The sequence below is a fragment of the Rhea americana genome, unplaced genomic scaffold, assembly GCF_003343005.1.
Source record: "Rhea americana isolate MKP2758 unplaced genomic scaffold, rheAme1 scaffold_47, whole genome shotgun sequence".
Lineage (NCBI taxonomy): Eukaryota > Metazoa > Chordata > Aves > Rheiformes > Rheidae > Rhea > Rhea americana.
Window position 1 is genome coordinate 3,455,231 of NW_028186612.1, and position 17,683 is coordinate 3,472,913.

The following is a 17,683-nucleotide window of genomic DNA, read 5'->3' on the forward strand; positions in this document are numbered from 1 at the left end:
AAAAGCTAGTTCAGATACACTTCGTCACATATATGTAATTCACTCTACTAAATGTAAATGCAATAATCAACCTTTGTCTAGTAGAAAAGGAGTAAATCTAAATTATGTTTCCCTTTAAGTTGGACTTGTTAAATACTAAGAAAGACAGATACCCCTTGGTCAATTTAGAAGGAGCTTTCTAAAGTCCCAGGCCTATATGAAGAAGCTCATAGCATTTCTTCTGCTGTGAACTGTGCTTAAATAGTGACAAAATGTGATTAGTGACTTACAAAGGCTATTCATTACAGGATTTATTTCACCTCAGACCATGCTAACAAAGTCATCCATCCTTTAGCAAGGAAACGATGAAATGTAATTGCACTAACTTCTCATTCTCTCTGGCAACTCATACACCTACACCCACATGTGTATACCTCATTCTGCAAGTTGCCTTTTATGGGTAGACCTCTTGCCCTCAGTCAGGATTATTACAGTAAATGTTACTGGTGCTTGAGAAGAGAGAAGGGACATGCAGTGATTGAATATGCTATGTTTAATTTTCATCAGCACACATTCTATCCTGCAGGGATAGGACATGTTTTAAAAAATGAGAGAGAGAGTATCAAGCTGGGGGGAAAAAACCTTGCTATCAGCATTTATCAAGCACTTAACTGGATTCATTAAGTATTTCAAATGCAAAGCTTGTTAGAAGAGAGAGATCCCATCTCACTGTGCGTGAGAAGCCTTTGTTCCAGGATCTGTCACAAGAGGGAACTGAAAAATGTCTTCATTATTAGTATTTTATGAAGGGACTTTTCTCTTTCCAGAACTAGCTTGCTTATCAAGGAAAAAAAGAAAATTAAGGTAAAATCGATCTGTAGAAATGCTCACTTATTTAGCTTTGCATTTTAAGGAGCACTATTTTTAATGCAGGGTGAACGTTTCCTCCAAGCAGCTTTGCTGAGCACTGGCAAATGCAAATGCCCCTCTACTACAGAAGCGTTTCTGAGCTCCCCTATATTACACACTACAGTTTTAAACAGTGCCATAGACAACTAGACTCTCACGCAGCTCTGAATGATGCCATAAAATAATGATACAGTGCTAAACCCAGAACTACAACATATGCACCACCCCCTGYCTGATATTTCTAACAACATTGAGTAATCGTGCTACTGTTGCAAGAAAGACTGGTGGCAGAATCAGGTCACTTAAGCAACTGGTATTGATGAAAACAGGTTGGGTAAAATTTGCCAGTATTTTTCATAAATTTCCCCTTAGAACAGATAYTACTTAAGTCAAAACTACACTGAAAGCCTTCTTTGCACTGGCAAATTTGGAAAAAGGTTGTTCAAGAACGTCCACAAGTAAACACATATTGCCCAACATGCTATTTCTGATTTACAAGGACAGAGCTGTTTTGATTAGAAACAAAACATGAACATTGCAATCACCTGCTGGAGGCAGCAAGAGGGAGAACAGTACAACACAAGCAGCAGACTGAGATGCATTCTCATTAACCCAAAAGGAAGACACATGTCCTAGCCAGTCATAGTGACAGACATTTATCCTTAAAATAAGGACAGCCAAGAGACTTTGCTGCCACACAGAAGGACTGCTGTGCTCCGTGTGACTGAAAGGCTGAAGAGTCAGAGCACACATCAGCTTTACAGAGTATGYTGAGCTGGGGGATTTTAAATTTATTTTGATGTTGGCAATCAACTCTTACCTTTTTTCAGGGTCTTTCTGTAGGCACGATGAAATCATCTTCCTAAATGACTTCCCATACTTCTTCAGCATCTCCTTATCTTGCACACCAGTCTCCAAAGATGGAGGATCATTTTGTAGCGTCAGCATTAAAACCTAAAAGTATTATATCTATTGGCAATGAGATTTTCTTGGTCTTCGTTAGAAGCAGATCTTGAGAATGTAATATTTTAAATAAGCATTTTCACCCAGCAGGCAAATTAGTAAGGGTTGTTTCATTACAGTGGCTCTCTGAGCGTAGTTTGAACGCAGACTGAAGCTTTTCTTACAGTTTAGGCTGCCATCTCCCATTCAACAGTGAGAGCTCACCTCACTACCTTCTCCTCAAGGCAATTACAGGGTCTTTGCTACCACACTTGCTAAACCTGTGGCAACAACTATTTTCAAGGCCTTTATGCCTCTGCAATCCAACTGATATCAACTGATAGGTTCAAGACTTGGACAACAAGATCAAGAGCCACCTCCTCCTCCTCCTCTTCTCAGGAAGCCAGGCTAACCTCTACCCAAAGGGCTGCGCTGCTGCTATCTATCACACCTTCCAGTCCACAGCCTGCCACCGAATGCAAGGTTGGGATGTGTTTCCAGGTCAGTTGGGTGCAAGGAAAGGTGTAAGTGTAGCAAAATATAGATTTTCTTAGTTAGAAAATAAAATTAGATTCTCTTTCATGTAGCACTGCAAGAGCAGGTGAAATCCTTTCTGACACAAGCACCCATCAAGCCAAACTGATTATTTCCTTTGCATCACTCAGATATTTTGAAGGAAACGAAGAAAATTACTCATTTCCATTTTCACTTGTCACCTACTTACAGATGCAAAGCTATTTTTAGAAAAGGAAGCAGCACAGAGCACATTTAAATAGCTTTCAACAGCTATATTGCTTAGGGCAGCAACAGCCCATCAATCTAGCTGAAATTAAACAGTCTGCAACAGGATTCCCTGCTTTTTTTTCCTTCCTCTCCTTGGAGGGTCACTTAATGGATGGGACATTTTGCTGCATAACAAAATTAATCTGCAGTGAACTACAATTACATTCAATAGATAAGAGACAAAAGCCCTCTTGCAGTTTGCAGTACTGCAACCCATATCTGATAGAAGTGGAGATTAGTAATTCTCTCYGCCACATGACAACACACAGCACTAAGTAGGTGCTCTTCATATTCAAAGCTGCAACTCATGCATTCAAAATATAGTAAGAGAAGAATAGCAAGCAGAAACTACTGGAAAACATTACTAAGACTTAGAGCACACAAGGGAGTACCAATGAAAACAGTGGCACCTAAATCAGCAGAGTATTTCCCTGAACTCCTAACTGGTTTGCCAAACCACTGATGTATTGCTATCTTTAATTGCATTTCTAAATCACTTAGGTGTTCAAAAATGTTCAAAAATTTCTGCACAGAGCAAACCTTAAAATTAATACTGTTCCTACAATAGTGAAACTAATTCAAAGTCTTGGCATTTAAAGCCATATACAGATGTCCCTGTTCTCATTTCTTTGGAGCTACTGGACTCCCTCAAATCCAATGTAATTTGAGAGATGGACCGGGATGCACCCAGGTCCTAGAGGTGATGTCCACCTTGCACAGCACTTTAGCAGATAAAACACTCAGAATAGAAAAACTTGCTCCAGAGAAGCCTAAAATTGAGGGAGTTACAAGCCACAAGCCCCCCAGTCTAGGTAAGTAGTCTAACTACAAGGTTATAGGTTTTCTGAAAGGGCTTTCCACTCCTTCCTGTTCAATTCAGGAGTAGAAACAAAGTGGCCTTCAAGAGAGTAGGAAATACAGAAGGAGTTCAAAATTTKATGAGAAAAGGCCCCATCAGATCTCATAAGGGGCTAAGAAAGATCTCAAAGCTGTCTTGAAGTCAGGATGTTTCAGACCCAAGTTGACAAGGTAGACTTTTAATTAAGATACAGACTCCCCAGAAGAGGAGTACACACTGGAAGAGGCTCTTGGTTTAAGAATCAGGAAATAGGGAAAGTTAGTGAAAAGCAATCTAAATTTCAGGATACTTAAAAAGGTTTTTGAAGTATCAGTGTTTAACCAAAAAAAAAAATAATCCCCTACTTCAGCTTCAATAAAATACAAACGTTGATGTTCCCATGGCATTTTGTACTGAGGTGGTACTTCCCAGAAAAGCCCTACCTGGACTCAGTGATTAACAGTACTGTACTAGTGTTAAAGAAATCCTTTTGGGATAACTGATAACAGGATTTCTGAGGAGGATTATCAACGCAGGAGAAGGAATGTCTTTCTCCCGGTATCACTGCATACCAGATAAGATGTTCTGAATCATTAGCTATAGCCCTAGAACGATCCGCTACCTTCAGAGGCTTCAGAATTGAGGCATGCAGCACCATCCTCATGAATGGTGGCCCTGGCAAGTCTCAGGATCTACGTAAGAACTATGCACTGTTTAAGGTAACACTGATTAAATGGTGTTATTTTTTTTCCCTTTAAGGTGACTTCACACAAATTTAAGAACCACAAGAGCAAGTCAAAAAGGACAAGTACTGTTCAACAAGAGAATCAGAGTATACTGATGATTTCTCAAGCACAAGCATCTGAAGACAACTCACCTTCATTGGTGGGTATTTATGGTAAGGAGCTGCCCCCGTAGCCAGTTCGATAGCAGTGATTCCAAAGCTCCAGATGTCTGCCTTGAAATCATATCCTCTGACCTGAAAAACAGTAGATGTTAGCATGTGCATTTTTCGCTCTCCTGCACTACAATCCCCTTTCTTTAGCCTTCATTGTTACAAATCCTTTTGTCCCTTCCTTTCATTTCTCATGAGCGATTTGGAAAGACCAGCACCCTAATGTTAAGCACAGATGGAAAGAACACTTGCCCCCACCCCAACAAGTTCCTTACATCTTCAGGCAGAAAGTGTATTAGAAAGTCATTGTCTGATGAAAATTATGGTCTTGGACTGTGCGGCCAGGCTTGCCGTATCATAAGCCACGCAAAGCGTAGAACATAAAAAGGCATCGGGTTCAACCAGGCTTCAACTTCCACACCAACACAGAGAGTCATTAARCAAGCATACTGAAATGCTCAGGGTTAGTAGATGGACCGTTAKCCCCTTGGGACATATGCCTCACTACACTTTGTCAACCACGTAACCGATTCAACTGCAAGCACGCTCAATCCTGAATCTTCAGGACTGGAAATTACACGCCAGCTCAGTAAAAAGCCCCTCATTCCTGTCTGCATAGTATTATTCCCCTCTTTGCTCCAGCTGACATTAAACACAGACTTGTTCAGGGAAATTTATAGTATTTACTTCCTCTCATGCACATGAAAAAATATTTCACATGCCAAGGCGGTTACTTCCTCGTTATCATTAGGTAATATTTTGGCATTTGCTTTCTCCAACTGCAGGGGAAAGACATTGTGTACTAACTTCAAGAGCAGCTACAAAAAAAAAAAAGTGCTTTAGCTACACAAAACTTTGTATTCCTTCTCACTAGACTACAGAAAAATTAATACCAAATCAGAGCAAAGCTAACAGTGTAACTGTGTCCAGCTAAATTAACAAGCTTTAAAAAGATGCCCACTGMGAGGAAGCCAGAAATGTTGCCCAAGCTGCTTTTAAGATGGTCTTGAAATTTGAGAAGCAAAAAGAACCCCCCCTTCTTGCACAACTTTGCATATGAATGTATATAATGATACTATAACTGAATTAAAWTTTCTTATAGCAAGAGTCCTGTATCTTCCACTAATTTCCCAAATTTTGTAGGCATCATTTTCACAGGCCTCAAACATTTGGAAGGGTGYTTGAAGTGCTACAGTTTATGGACGCCATAATTATGACTGGATTTCAAATAATTTTAACTAAGCACAGATACCTTATAGAATGTGAAAAAAACACAGTACAGGAGGAAATAAGCTCTAAGTTTTATAAATAATCTGGTAGTAGATTTATACACCGTGCAATTCCCCATTCCCCAACAGTGTTTTAACTGTTTAGTATTTATTAAACCATTCAGTCCTGCTTGCAAATGAAAATTTGCATGTTCAACAGTTTCTGCGGCAGTTGTTCTCTCTGACTTTTATCTAGGACATATTAGTCACTAATCCACAGTTAAATTATAACATTTATTTTTCCTCATCTATTTTTTCCATAAATGAGTCAAAACGAGCATATTTTTGAAAAAAACAGAATACCAGGATATCATGTATGTGCACGCTAAAGGAACTTAGCTATGCTGAAGCAAACCAGCTAAAATTGAGACAATAATATCTCATAAAGGYAGCTAACCCTCAGCTGCTCCTTTTTTTTTTCTTCCCTTTAGATATAACAACTGAGAGTGACACCTGCTGGAAGACAGCAAGATAATATAAATACATTGACAGATTTCTTAGGAGCACCCAAAATAGCTACTTGCCATCTAATACTTGCAGCAAGTTAAATGTTCACAGCCTTCACAAAAGCAAATTCCCTAGAAAAACTGTCTCCCTTAGGAAACGCTTAAAACATTTCCCACTGGAAACATCCCCTTCTTCACAAAGCAGGAGTGGGGGGGAATCCTTGTTCAAATTTCTCCCAAACTTCAATATATTTTGTGGCAAACAGTAAGAAAAAAGTAACAAGMCAGGTTTATTGTTTAAAACAATGCTGTTCCAAAATATTTTCATCTCAAGTATCTAGGGAATTAAAAAAAAAAAAAAAGAAAGGACATTCACAGTTAGCAGTATTTCTGCTTGGTACATACTCTAAAAAGCAAATCCTGAGTCTGGCTTGCTCTTAAATGATTTATAAGGCTATGAGGGATAACTTTTAAAATGTATATGGTGCTGAACATCAAAGCAACAGTAGCTAGCTGCAAAATGCCTTGCTAGGACTATAACACAATTTTGCTGGTGGACCTTGCTCACCAACAGGCAGCAGCATTTCATGTTAAAACAAAGTTTGCAGGTGGCCTTTATCAGCAGCCACACGAAGCTCCCCACTACAGTTTAGTCTAGGAGTAGTGGAGGACAAAAAGCAACAGACCTCCACCCAACAGGAAGAAGCATGACATCTTTCAGCAAGCCAAAAGAGCAGAGGAGGAGCGGGGTGGAGGGGGAGGCAAGCACTCCWGAATATTTACAATCTGGATATTCACAAGCCAAGAGAAACTAAAGCTGAATAAACTCAACTGCACATTATTTTACTATAACAACTCCCCACTCAGATATGCTGCAATTAACTACCTTGAATTCCCAGATTTGCAAGAGCCGAAGAGGATGTTACCTTGCTGTGTATGTGCAAATCTACCATGTGTGCACAGCTACTTATAGCCTACCTCATATTTAGGCATGAGGGAAGGGGTAGGTTAGTCCTCTTTACACAAGAGGATAAAAGTATGAGCTGTCTCATACTCACCTGGTGCAGCAGCCTGCAGAGACACAATAGGGTAAGAAGCTTTTGAACACTGAATACCCCACAYTTGGCTGTAAAAGGCAAACCTAGGGCAACCATGTGGTTTTAAAGCCTTACAAGATGCAAAATAGTCACACTGGGTTCAAGAAAACATGGTCACTGCTGACAACAGACCAAGTCTGCCTGCAGATCAGCTACAAGGATGCTAGGGAAGAGCTCACCTGCTCCATAACTTCCGGTGCCATCCAGCAAGGTGTRCCCACAAAAGTTTTTCTGACTTTATTTCTCGTAATATCACCACCAGTGGCCAAAAACGCRCTAACACCAAAGTCTGAAAACAGAAAAAAACAGATTTTACTAAGAATATATCCAGAACAAACTAACAGGTTTGCCCCCACACACCCCCAAACTTCCCCCCACACCCCAAATATTCCCAGACATCTGTTAAATACTAAACCATAACGTTACATGTGAGGGGTTTTCTAATGAACTAAGAACGATCAAGAGTTAGCTAAGAATGCTATTAAATGAATACACTGTGGTCCACCACTCAATTACTCCAGAGAGCAAAGCTTTCAGCCCTGGTCTGTAGAGAGGAAAATTCCATTTTCCATTAAGGCTCACCACTCACATTAAAGTATCTCCAGCAGACCTGCTACTGTGCACAGATGCCTTTAACAGATTTTTAAAAATATATATACATAAATCTCTATATCTATATATCTATATCTATCTATATTTCTAGATAAATACAGAGAAGATATACACGCATATACACATTTAAAAATATATTACTAAAATTATATATAGTTATATAGATAGATAACTGAACTTCAACTAGTACCTTTTTGTCTCCTGTGCCTTGCAACAATCATGACTAATATTTACAGCAATGGAAAGTTTTCTGAACAAAGTAGTCACGCACATAAGTCACTAGAGAGCCTACATTTTAACTGATACAGCTGCATCCTGACAACAGGAGGTATCAGAGCATTATTGCAAGTGTYGTGTTACCAGAACATCCTTCGCTTGGTAATTCTTCCATCCCCAAGAAGCTCAAAGTTTTCAATTTGGACACCAGAAGCTATTCCCATTAAGGCAGCAGTAAGGCGACCCTACAATTTTCACAAACCGAAGGACCCTCGAGGCTGCCCCGTGCACACCCTGTTAGTGCTGCTCATTAGAGTAAGCCGTTCTTTTAAATGAGGACTACGCTTTCCAAGATGACATGGGTGTTTTGGGCAATTAAGGATGACTGGAAAAGGGGGATCTGTAAACAGCAGCAGTTCTGTGCTGGGAAGGCAATGCAAAAACAATGTTTGTTTGGAGAAGTGAAAAACAAAAGAAGATTTGACAGCCAAGTTATAAGTCAGASGGCATGACAGAATTTCCTTGGGAGAAGGAAAAAAAAAAATCAGGTGACAAGGAAATTGTAAACAAGTTGCAGAAGTATTTCCTTCCAACTTGATCTAAAATACATTCCTTTTGTACTGCAAAATTATAGATCTGTAATTGGTCATTCCATGTAACTCAACATATACATGTTTTACAGTAAGAACAAACTATAGGTCAAATATACACAATCTTTAATGTAACTTTTGAGATTGAGAATCAGCTTGGAGAACAAGTCTCTTCAATTCCCAGGCTATTTCATATAAAGGAGTAGTCATCACACGCACCTGGTTTGAAAACTGGTAAAACATAGCTGCTTGACACAGTTAAATGCTACTGCAAAAGACTTGCTCAATGGCTTAAGGATGTTATCCACACTGAGGAATTAATTGCTACAAAAGGATGTTTTTCTCAGATTCACAAGCAAGAGCATCCACTTGAGAACAGTCTCCAGCTTCCCTCTGCATCCCATCAGCAGTGGGAAAGGTCCTTTTGCACTAGGCTCTCAATACTTGAGAAACACCAGTGAAACTATCACTCAGAAAAATAAGATGCTACAGTTTCCAGCTTACTCTGGTTAGATATCCCCAAACAGAAACCCGAGTACTCATTAAAACACTAGAAATTTATAATCAAAATTTTACAGTAAAGGAAAGGAGGTTTCACAGAAGTCACGAGGCTAAAAACAAGCACCAACAAATGCCTGTCGTGGTTTGTCTTCCCGCAAATGTGTTATGCTATCCTCTTCCTTGGAGGCATCTCATACTGCTGATCTTGCAGATGTAGCATTGACTAGACGGATCACTATATTCCTCTCAGCACTGCAACCTCTATTCTCCGGAAAACCCACCAGGTCCGCTTTCTGCGGCACCAGTTTTCCCTTGTGATCTTCTGTGTACATCCCTGCTTCTCTCAAAACTGAATGAGATTCCAGGAAAAAAAAAGCTCAGAATAAAGTTATGTGCATTTCACTGCTTATTACGAGTAGTACTGAACGATCCACTCTTCTAAACATGAGATCAACTAAAACCTTTTATCAGTATTATCTTTATTTTAAATAAACTTTTCCAAGTGCCAACAGCATGCTATTGTGATGTGCTGTATTTAAAATTGTGTATATTATCTTACCTCAAGTTTCCATGCAGTCATTCTGCGGGTAAAGGAAATACCATTCAAAGCAAAAGCATCCCAGCAGTAAAAACACACGCCTTTTACGCAGCGCGCACCGCGTTCACCACATCTCACATCCAACAGCAGGCAAGTTTATAAACTCCGCTTTGGATTTGTGCCCCTACATCTGTCATTTAAGGTCAGTAGAAAGTCTAAACGGGATTAAATTGTATTCCATTACATGGTTGATTTATTCAATGTTTTCCCAATCAATTGCACTCATTTCCATTTGGCTGAAACAGGCCAGCACATCCAGCCTGTGCTATTCTGCTTTTAGGCATGATTTTGAGATGTTTTCTCAAATGTCATCTTACTAATTTTAGCCAAGTCCCAACTATCAAGGTAAGAACATGCTTCTTCTTTAGAAATACCTGCAGAGTGATATATTAAAATCCTAACCTTGAGCGAAAGTGTGATCCCTGTTTCCGAGAGGCAGACAGGACCTGTGCCTCGTTCCAGCTGCCCATGTCCCCAAATACCAATTTCTGATGAGATTCCTACGACCGCCCCCGCCAAATTGTACGTAGGCTAAAACAGAACTTGGGTGTTATGTACGACTTTATCTCTTGGGAGTGGGGGGAAATCACGCAATTCAAGAGGTATAACAGAGACAAGGACTAAAGGTTTACAACTCTGTGGGTTTTGTCTCTTCTGTTTTAATAACTTTTAACTTCTAAGCAATCTACTTTAATTTTTAACTTCTGTCGCACTTGCACTGAAAGAGAGGAGCAAAAGCTTAAAGGTGTTTATACTTGTCCTCTTGTCTGACAGCTTGTATTTTATACTGGCTCACTACGGTGATGACTAGGAAGCTGACTGGCAGTGATAACTCTGCATCACCGGAGACCAGGAGGAATCAGAAATGTTTGGATGCAGCTTGCAATGCCAGCTATCACCACTGCTGGGAATCCAGTTACTGTTAGATATTCAAAAGGAGCCCAAAGGTTCCAGACTTCTGGCATAGTTTGCTAGCAAACAATTTTCTGTCTCAAGGGTCCTCTGCATGCAAGCAGCAGGATTCTTTTCTTTTTTCTTTTTTTCCAAGCTGTCTGGTCCATATCACTGAAAGAAATCCAGCAGATGAATCTTTTCTRTATTCCTTCAGAAAAAAAATGATTTAAAAAGAAATACTAACACCACAACAAAATCAATCCGGCCTAGGAAGCAAGAAATAATTCCGCAGATGTGGGCTTTGCAGAAAATACRGCAGATTTTACCTATTTCAGCAGAAACGTGTGCGCAAACCACACGGCCTGCAAAACATTCCCCAGCGGCAATGAAGTTGCCGGCTAACGTTTCAAGAGACATGGTATCAGACAACAATTCCCACTACCAAGGTCTCTAAGTTGTCAGACACCAAAGTTATTCTGGCCYCTCAAGAATCAAAAGCTAACAGGAATACTCCCTCCTGTTGTTCAGCATTGCTGAACGGGAAACTTGGTTTAAACAACTCATCAACTCAAAAAAAATGTGGCAGGATTGAATGACAACAGCAGTCCTTGCTGCCACAAAAATGAGTCGAAGAACACTACGGTGTCGTACATCAGTTTTATTCAAAGCTAGAAATTACCTAGTAAAAAAATCGTGTCTCTTCAACCATCTCAGACTGTAGTACCACCTTGACTGTAAGAAACCTAAGGACCTGCTCCCACAGGTAGCTACCCCAGGAAAAGAGACCCTGTGCGGATTAGGAGCCAGGACCAAAGCCTACTAACTTAAGAAAGTCTCCTAGGGAGCTCGGTGCACATTGGAACAGGCCCTAAAACAGCAATTCCCAACTTCCATGGGGGGTAGAATAAACCCGTTTTGACTGTGAACAATCCAGAGTTAGTTTTAACTGGGGCAGTCAAGGCAACATCCTTCCTCAACCAAAAAAAAAAAAAAAAAAAAAAGAGAGGAAAAAAAGTAGAAATCAGAAAGTATCTCAGAAGGAAGCTCCAAGTGTTTCTTTCGCTGGTCAGCTTGCTTTCTGCTCAGTTGTTCATCATCACAAATAGCCACAGCTGTACTTTGGGTTTTTCTGCAAATCTTACAGCTTTTACAGCACCGAAGATTAATAAAGCCTGACAAGAAGAGGAGAAAGGAAGGGGTAAACCAGCAGTTTTCTGTGGATAACACAGCAGGGCGGTAAAGCACCAGAGAAAAAGATTAGTGAAGAACAAGAATGAAAACTTTTTCCCTTTAAAGATCAGATGGTTATACTTTACTGTTTGACCTATAAATACACGTATGTTCTCCTCAGACTCTCATCTGACAAGGTAGGTATCTGCAGTCACATATATTTACAGCCAACCAGCATGTAAAAAGTGACCGATCGTTTCCTTTTTGTATGTATCACCACAATTTTATCCTTTCTGCAGTGATATCAAAGCACACAAAAGATTAATCAAAGCCCTATATAAAGGAAATAAAGGCTGCTTTTGAAACTTGGCCTCAACAGTACGTTAATGAACATATTTTAATATTGTACAAAGTAACTGAAATATGACAAAACACAAGCCAGCCCAGTGCAAACACTGCCCTTGGAGAAGTTTGCAGGACGTTTCTACATCCGAACAACGCTGCATCTCAAACCTTGCCAGCACCACAAAAACCGAATCACTTCACATTGTGCTATTTCATGGGCTCACAACTGCTGCTGCAGAAGATGCACCAAAAATCCCACCAAGCACYGCGAGAAAAGCCTTTTTGCTGTGCTTTGAAAGGGAAAAGAAGAGTAGAAGCGTTGGTGATGCAGCACCGAGTGCTGCTGCGTGCATCGGCCCTACTGGCAGATCTCCTCTCCCCTTGCTCGGCTCGCACCTCGTCACTCGCTGGGCCCCTGGTTCAAGCGATTTAATCTCCCAAATTTACRGAATCACAGAATSGTTGAGGTTGGAAGGAACCTCTGGAGATCATCTAGTCCAAACCCCCCATCAAGGTATTTGTAGACATTGGTAAGATCCCCTCGCAGTCTTCTCTTCTCCAGGCCACAAGCCCAGCTCTCGCAGCCTTTCCTCATATGAGAGATGCTCCAGTCCCCTACTCATCTTTGTAGCCCTATGCTGGACTCTGTTATGGATGTTCATAGAATCACAGAATTGGTAAGGTTGGAAGGGACCWCTGGAGATCATCTAGTCCAACCTCCCTGCTCAGCAGGGTCACCTAGAGCATGGTAGACAGGGTKGCATCCAGGTGGGCTTTGAAGATCTCCAGAGAAGGAGACTCCACAGCCTCTCTGGGCAACCTGTGCCAGTGCTCTGTCACTCTCACAGGGAAGAAATTCCCCCTCACGGTCAGGTGGAACTTCCTGTGCTTCAGTTTCTGCCCATTGCCTCTTGTCCTGTCCCGTGGGACAACTGAAAAGAGTTTGTCCCCGTCCCCTTGACACCCTCCCTTCAGGTACTTGTACACATGCTGYAGGAGACAGTGTCAGAAGCCTTGCTGAAGTCAAGGTACGCAGCCGCCGCTGCTCTCCCCTCATCTACCCAGCCAGTCCTTCCCCCACAGGAAGGAGTTACGCTTTCCTGGCACGCAGTGGAGAGGACGACACCGACTAGCCAGATGCTTATGGAGGGCACTATTTTAGGACAGYGAATTAAGAGCAGTCAGGAACATGGCGAACCGGTGACAAGTTGGCATGGATTTGTGGAAAGTTGCACAAATTCAGTTACACAAGTTTTTTTCTTTTTTTTTTTCTTTTGGCCTCGCCTTAACCGTCCCCATTTTATAAATAAAGCAAGAGGGGTTAGGCAATTTGGCCAGCATCAGTTAGCAAGTCCTAAACAATTTAGCAAAGTCTCAATCTATTTTAACCACGAGGCAACACAGCCTAAACGGGAAATTGCAGGAATGCCAAATTCCAAGGAAAAGCCACCTCTAAGCAGGTGCCAGTCCCATCTTGTTTGAAAACCTGTAGGGACAATAACACAATACCATAAACAGGAAAATCCCACCTATTTGAGGGACGCACGCCTTCTCGGTGCAAGCACAGCAGCCTTCAGTGGACCCTTGTTTCTTTTCATATGACTGTGAAGGACTGTGCAGCAGGATTATTTAGTGTCCCAATGAATAAAATTGGAGTCAGGGGAAAGGATTTGCTCTGCACTCAGAGCCTCAGCAGGATGCTAATCTCATGCCTTGGACGGAGCAGGTTTCTCACACTCTCGTCAGCCCCGTTAATAAACTGAAGAATATTGAACCCAGATTACTCTAAGAAGAAATACCATTTACATAGCTCTATCAGCGCCGATGCAGTTTATGTCGACAAAAGGGTGTTTATCAGTGCAGCTTTTAGACTCCAGGGAGCCAGTAAATGCCAATACAAAGAGGTTTTATGTTCCTTTTTATTATTATTATTATTACAATAATTGCCATGGAGAGGTTCGAACAAAAGAACCCAGTTATCTCAATTCACATCGTAACCACTGTCATCGGGGCCCAGAACAACGGATCTAGGAAAGCAAGCCTTGCTCTCTTAAGAAGATATATAGTTTAGCACATGGAGAAACACTCCGAACTGAAAAGGTGGTAACTCTAAAACACAGAAGGCTCCAAGAAAAAAAAAATTGCTGCTGCCAAGCCAGTGCCCCTTTTTTTTTAAAAAAAAAAAAAAAAAAAAAAAAAGGATTTTTAACATACGAGAACAACTCAAGTTTAGCTCTCACTGGTCAACTGTATCTGTTAAAGGCAATTTTATGCCTTGGTTCAGCGGACAGGCATTTTGAAAGTGAAAGAAGCTACAGAGTTAAAMACAGACACAGCCAAGAGTAAAAATACCAAGGAGGAGTTTTAAGCTCTACATTTGTGGAGGCCACTGCATGAATTTTTAGCATTCCTGCTTCCAGCGACTGCCTCGTTCGATTCACAGATTCCTCCTCCGCTGTTTTATCTGCCGCTAGCCTTAACGGGTAGCGYTCTTAAAGCGGCTTTCACACCCAAAGCACATCTGCCAATTCAGAATTGCAAACAGCGTAAAGGAAAGCCCTTTATAACCCTACAGCAAAACTACCACCATGAATTGTATTCGGTGAAAATTAAGTGTGAACTGCAAAACACGTGAATGATACTCACTGGTGCTGCATGGAGCTAATAGTCCAGCAGTGGGGTTTCCTCCATCACAGGGTCGAAGCATTTTTATAAGCACTCTTAAAACAAAGTTGATCTTTCAAAGGATTTTACAGTTTGAACTGAGACAAGAAATGCAAATTGGCTCAAGCAGCAGCAGGCCCACAAGAACCTGAGGTTGCAAAGGCCATAAGCTGAGCAACACCTGCTGTTCATGAGTAGTTTTGATGGAAGGAAGACAAAAGGGAAAGGACTAAAAGAATTGGATTTGTGCTTTCCTGGTTAACTATTTGCATACTTTATGCACACGAAGGCAGCTCCTTCAAGGGAGGTACCTGCCTTACCCCARCCCTCAGGCTTCACTCCTTCTTTCATTTCCCCCCCCCACCCCGTGGTGTAAATTTCCAGCAAAACTTAAATACAACTGTGCCATGAGGAGGCAGGGATAACTGAAGCACTCAGCAATAAATTGCATTATTCATAATATGCATTAATATTGTCACAGGCAAGTGTTTTGACCCTGCCAAGACACAAATCTCKCTTGATTAGAATTGTTTGGCTATTTCCAATTCTCGAACCCCTTTAGAAAAAACTTGTGAGCTTTTGCTATTTCATCTTGGGTCAGAATGAAAGGCATTTGAAGTGTCACAAATTCCCACAGAAACCAAATTCCACATTTTGACCAGGTCAGGCTCTTCTCTAGTATTCTGCCATTCATTTGTTTTTGTTTCTTTCAAGTCATCGGCTGCTTCCCCCAAAGCAAAAYGACTTCCTGCCACCGTTGTGAACCTTGTGACCGTGGTCGAGTTCGGTTGCTTCACTTTGTCTCATAAAAGGTTACAAAATTAGTCTTTGCATGGGTTCAGGGCAAAAGCCACATAAAGGGGAACTTTGCACGTCTTGCAGCCGAGAGCTACCATCATTTACACGYTGCAGCTTTGAGCCGCTAGCAGACGGATCAGTCCTGGGGAAACTCTACTGTAAGAGACAAAATAAACCTTTTGATACTGATAACAAGCTAAGCAATTTTATGAGACTATTTAATCAACTTCAAAACTACCTATCACCTGAAAATTACCCAGCAGACATAACAGATGGGTAAGCAAGCACCTATCACTAGAGAGCCTTTAAAAAAAAATAAAAAGTTAAACTTGGGCACTCTGGCRGAAGAGAGGCACGAGCAGCTTTCTGCTAGGCTGGCAGAAAAACTGGAATAACAGTGCGCTGTGCTAATGCAACAGCTATTCACAGCCTCTCCCAGAATATAATCCACTGCTCTATACAATTAGAGATCCAAAGCCCTGGCCCCATGATGGAAAAGGCCTGTAGGATTTTATAAACATACAGCTTGCTCCTTCGAGTATTCTGAAAGCCCGACCATCAGTTGCCACATGGTATGAATTATTTGCACTTTGTTAGAAATGTAAGAGCACACTAAAAGCACCGGGAGGCTTAAAAAGGGGAAACAAAGCAACTTCACATTTTAGATGGAAGTCCTGTATTTTAAGTGTTAGGTCTTTCCACACCAAGGCTTGTCATCTTCTGCAGAGAGAGAAGGGCTACTACAAAGACTTTGCATTGCATTAGGTTATGCTTGCTGGGAAAAAAATCAACACCCTTCCTATAAAGACAGGAATCTAGGCACAGATTTACCAAGGAGGGGCTCTTACCTCTCAGCCATGCAGCAATCAGTACTGCACAACACAAAACACTTCTGCCTCATATGACAGTCACGGTCACAYGGCTGCAAAACCCCCGTCCCTTTGCCCTCAGCAGACTGGGTCTGACCTCCTGCTGGCCTCCAACAGCAAGACGGGGCACTGAAGATAGACCTTAACACAAACAAATATGGCCTTCTCCAAATAAGAAGGGGATGGRAAAAGTTAAACATGTAATAGGATGTTTCTGATGAGACAGCAGGACCAAMTGACAGATCCGCCCTCCAGCTAGAAGTGGCATGAGGGCTAGAGAGGTACAACAAGATTCATAGGAAGAGCATGCTCCTGAGTGGCAAGATGCTCCAGAGAGGAATCTGCACCTAGATTAGAACATCATTTGTAATCTGGGTAGGAAAACGGCACATTAGAGAGAATAGGAAAGAAATCTTACAGGTTCTAAACACACACTCTAAAAATCTCGTGTTATTTAATACTCTGCAACAGTGATTCTTAATTTCCAGAAAAAARAGCTTCAATAGACTTTGCATGCATGACTTAAAGATGAGAAAAGTCCTGCTGGCAAAAGTCCTGTTGCCAAAAAAACACCTTCCTTCCACATAAGGTGTATGATCCACCCACACTAAAGACCATTTCCAACATACCTGTGTTGACACAGCTTATAACAAGCAGCAAGTACAACAGTAGACACCTCCTCCTCCTCCAGGCACATCTGTACCAGCTAAAGCAACTCTTAACAGTCCTCCCTACAGTGTTCCTTGATATTCCAGCTCAGTTGCYTGCATGACTGTAAGACTTCCAGTTTGCCCAGATTTGGGCTGAGTTAGCTCAGTAAAATAAGCAGTCTGCTGTCTGGCTTAATTCAGGCAGACTAGCAAGCATCCACCTGAACAGACTGACCAGCAGATCTTTGCCCAGCAGATCTTTGCCTATAGCAAAGTTGCAACTCATTTTTACATTTGGAGACATCTGTTTCCTGGTCATTTATCATCATCCTTTTGAACACCATCTTCCACGTAGATAATAGATCAGTAGCATCTGTGCAGTGCACTGTATTTCAATCCTATGAAGCTGCTGCTCTAAAAATCTGACTAGCTTTGCCTAGAATGCTTTCTAACCCACCGATTGAGGGCTTAATAGTCAAAGGATTTACTCATACTGACAGTCAAAGAATAGAAGAATTCAAAGAATATCATTTTAAGATATCAAGGTTTCTTGAAACTAGTATTTTTATGTAAGTAAGTGGTTTCCTGGCCATTAAATCATCTATCCACACATAGTTAT

At 41.2% G+C, this 17,683-nt stretch overlaps 1 protein-coding gene across 2 annotated transcripts in view; it reads right to left on the reverse strand.

The window, feature by feature from the left end:
- Positions 1–17,683, reverse strand: part of OXSR1 (oxidative stress responsive kinase 1) — an 88,792-nt gene that overhangs the window by 15,145 nt on the left and 55,964 nt on the right. For both annotated transcript variants that reach the window (XM_085316478.1, XM_085316477.1), the window contains exons 6-8: positions 7,337–7,446; positions 4,329–4,430; positions 1,709–1,842 (exon numbers count right to left, since the gene is read on the reverse strand). In XM_085316478.1, coding sequence (XP_085172604.1) covers positions 1,709–1,842; positions 4,329–4,430; positions 7,337–7,446 — 346 coding nt within the window. The remainder of the gene's footprint in view (positions 1–1,708; positions 1,843–4,328; positions 4,431–7,336; positions 7,447–17,683) is intronic.